This window comes from Hesperophylax consimilis, chromosome 1 (genome assembly GCF_061612785.1).
Source record: "Hesperophylax consimilis isolate HC1 chromosome 1, BYU_Hcon_1.0, whole genome shotgun sequence".
In the NCBI taxonomy this organism is placed as follows: Eukaryota; Metazoa; Arthropoda; class Insecta; order Trichoptera; family Limnephilidae; genus Hesperophylax; species Hesperophylax consimilis.
In genome coordinates, this window is record NC_142836.1 from 42,232,395 (window position 1) to 42,235,689 (window position 3,295).

At 37.4% G+C, this 3,295-nt stretch overlaps 1 protein-coding gene across 1 annotated transcript; it reads right to left on the reverse strand.

The window, feature by feature from the left end:
* Nucleotides 1–946: 946 nt before the first annotated feature.
* Nucleotides 947–2,860, reverse strand: LOC149426940 (flexible cuticle protein 12-like). The gene is made up of 3 exons (XM_089639165.1): nucleotides 2,766–2,860; nucleotides 1,760–1,863; nucleotides 947–1,180 (listed from the first exon to the last, which is right to left on the reverse strand). Exons 1-3 carry the CDS (start codon nucleotides 2,772–2,774, stop codon nucleotides 988–990), a joined length of 306 nt encoding a protein of 101 aa, XP_089495291.1. The 5' UTR covers nucleotides 2,775–2,860; the 3' UTR covers nucleotides 947–987.
* Nucleotides 2,861–3,295: the final 435 nt, after the last annotated feature.

Here is a 3,295-nt window from a genome sequence, read left to right on the forward strand (position 1 = left end):
CGCCTACGGTCCGGCGGCCAACATAGCATATCTCGTTCTTCTAATATCTTTGATGAAAAGCCTCTCCCAGATGCATAGGAAAAGTAGCGAAAGGTAGATATAATTGCATTTTCAATTTTTATTGAAAATACAATGCAAGAATAGTATATATTGTTCTGAAGACGGATACACAAATCTTGTCAACCTGAGGAGAATGAGTCAAACTCTGAAATGATGAAACCCTGAAGTCATAGTCAGGCGTGGTTAGAGTGGTAGATACTCCTAGTATCGCCGTGGTAAAGGATCGCCATTCACAATCAAAATGTTGCTTAAAATGGGTTTAGCCATGTTTGCCCTCACAACATACCCCAATTGGGGATGCCATAGTCCCACTGGTTCCGGAGAGTTTTGAGCAGTTTGAACTATCGTGCGGTATTCACATAAAAAAGAAGTGTTGCAGAAATTGATAAAAGCCTTCATACTGCAGTATAAAGATAACGATACTCAGGTAATGATAATGATACATGTTGTGTATACATAATTAAACCTACACTGTTGCAAAGTTCGCAGGTTAATTTAATTGATTTGAATCTCTGCCATTTCAGTTGAAGAGTCTGTTGATATTTACGGACCATTAAAAATGAAAAAAATGAGTAAAAGTCATTAATATTTCGATAACATCTCTTGAACTGTCTAAACCTTTCGAATATTGTTCAACAATTGCCCCCGGGATTAAAGTTAAGTTTTTGCTGATGTTATAATGTTCTGAGTTTGTAATAACATTTTTCTTCGAGCCCACATAAAAGAGGTTATTTTTTACAATGGAGAAAGTGATTTCAACTCAAATTTATCAGGTGATTTATGTTGTCATAGTATGTGTTCAAAGATTTTTTTATATTATCTAACTTCAAGCTTGTTGGTTGACAATATAAAACCATTGTTTAAATACGTAATAATAAATCAGACGAACAGTTAATAGGGTTTATTGTACGTTAGGGCAGGGTTTATTCATTTAGCTTTGGGCAGATGAGCTCCCTCGGGCCTGAAGCCGTTCTCGTCGGCGGTGTAGGTGACCGTGTAGGTGACTCCATCAGGCCCGATGTACTGAAAGTTGCCGGAGACCGCCAGAGACTCGTCCTTCGTGCCGGCGTTGTTCAGTTGCCCGACCTCAGACCTGTACGTGCCGTCGCTCGTCTGGAAACTGGAATACGCAACAAAACACACGTGGTTACATTTTATACAAAAACGCAACATACGAATAATTAGGTCTGGAATGCTCGATCTTTGGGAAAACATTTTTATGAATTGGTATGTGGAGCTACCTATATATATTATGACATAGATAAAATCATAGTGTAAGAAAAGTGAGATGATATTTTCACCCTTTACATGTGCATAGCTTTACATTTAATAGAAAAGCATGGAGATCATACGTCTTAATGCCCATAAAAATCACAAAGCACGTGGCAAAAATGACACTACAAACTACAGTTGAATTGACGTGGAAATACCATACAGAAAAGGCTAAACTTCCATTTTTTGATTTTAGGACTCAATGCTTGACAGTTTTATGTTTCAGACCAACAGATTTTGGCTTAGAAAATAGGATTTTTCAGCTTTTAATTTTTCAAAATTTAATGATGATCATTGTGATTTTGATGCACTAACAACTAGCGCACCAATTGAGGTTCCCGAATAATCAAGGCGCATTTTCGAAACTCAGCTGTTACCTATAACGAAAATACAAATTGGTAGGAGATGATTAAATAATGTTCCTTACACAAAATTATATGAGTCGATATTTTGTTCGTTTTCGAAACGAACTATTTCAGCCTGAGGGGGGGCGGCGAACGCAGCGGCCACCAGGAAGAAAAGAACAAACATCTGCAAGAAGAAAACAATATCATAAATGTAAATAAAAAATAGTGAATATGTGCTTTATAACAGGAAAGGAAAATTTTCATTAGCACCACACAAAAGGCCCGAAAATAATTTCCGCTAGGGAAATGATGTCATCTTTTATATGCTTCGTTGAGTTTTTATTTTAAGGAAAGGAAGGAGAGAAAAGCAGAGGAAGATTTGGGAAGGAAAAAAGCCTGAGGGGTGGGTAGGAATCTGGGGGTGTCCAAGACGTTTGAATTCCTCGCACCCACTGCGAAGCAAGTCGATGGGTCGAGAGAGTCCTGATGGAGGGGTAACAATATTTCCCTAGACCAGGCTCTCCAAATCCAGTCCGTCGAACATTAGGTGAGCAGATTCATCTGCCGCTAAGATCAAGACAATACTCACCCCACGAACCCGGGCACCCCTGCTAAGTCACCAAACGTAGCGAACCACTTGTGATAACCTATGACAGGAGTGTTTGTTATTCAATGAATGGTTCCCGTGGAGGCGGTACACATATCCACCTCCCACATTTCAAGACCGAAACAGAAATCATGAATCAAAATTACAAGGCTTATGCAAAAAACATTATTTAGTTGATATTTCTGTAATATTTCAAAAGCATAAAAAAATATTTTTTTTAAAAAGTAAAAATAAAAGTGTAAACGCGCAACAAATTTTATCCTGTTTAATTTTTTTATTTAATTGCTCCGAAAATCAAACTCACTATTTATGAAAGTACGAATAAATTGGGCACACGTACGCGAACTTTCACACAATGCGTAATATAAAATAATCTACAATTATTATTACAAATGTTCAGATTGCTATAACGTGCTTAGCTTTTTCCTCCATACCGTAATTTTAACGTGTGGTTGAAATAACATATTTTTATTGCTTACGAAATGCATTTTGGTATCCAATTTTATCCAACACACTATTGTAGCTCGATGACAAACTTGTGACTGTTAAAAATCAGGATCTTCTTCTACGTTTTATACTCATTATAAAGGTTATGCAAAGACTGGGATTTGCATAAGTTGAATTTTGGCGAGTGAAGCAACGAAACGAGCCCAATAAATTGCTCCCGTAACTGCACCTGTCATCTGAAACTCAAACGTTTTTATTATTTTTATTGTATTATTGGACTGCATTTGAGTTTCTGAAGAAATTATCAGAAGATTAATACGCGATTATTTAAGTAACTTGTTCGATTTTTTTCGGTTTTCATGCTACAACAGGCATTACTAGTATTATTACTTTTATTTTATAATTTTTTCAATGTCAATACCGCCCAAGAATCCTAACTGCTCCCAACCTTCTGGAGCCAGTGAGATTATGGCCCAATCGGGGTATGTTGGGAGGCTGAAGGTGGTCGGGAGAGGAAGAAAATGTGGTAGAGGGTGGTGGAAAGTGCCTGGCTATTCAGATC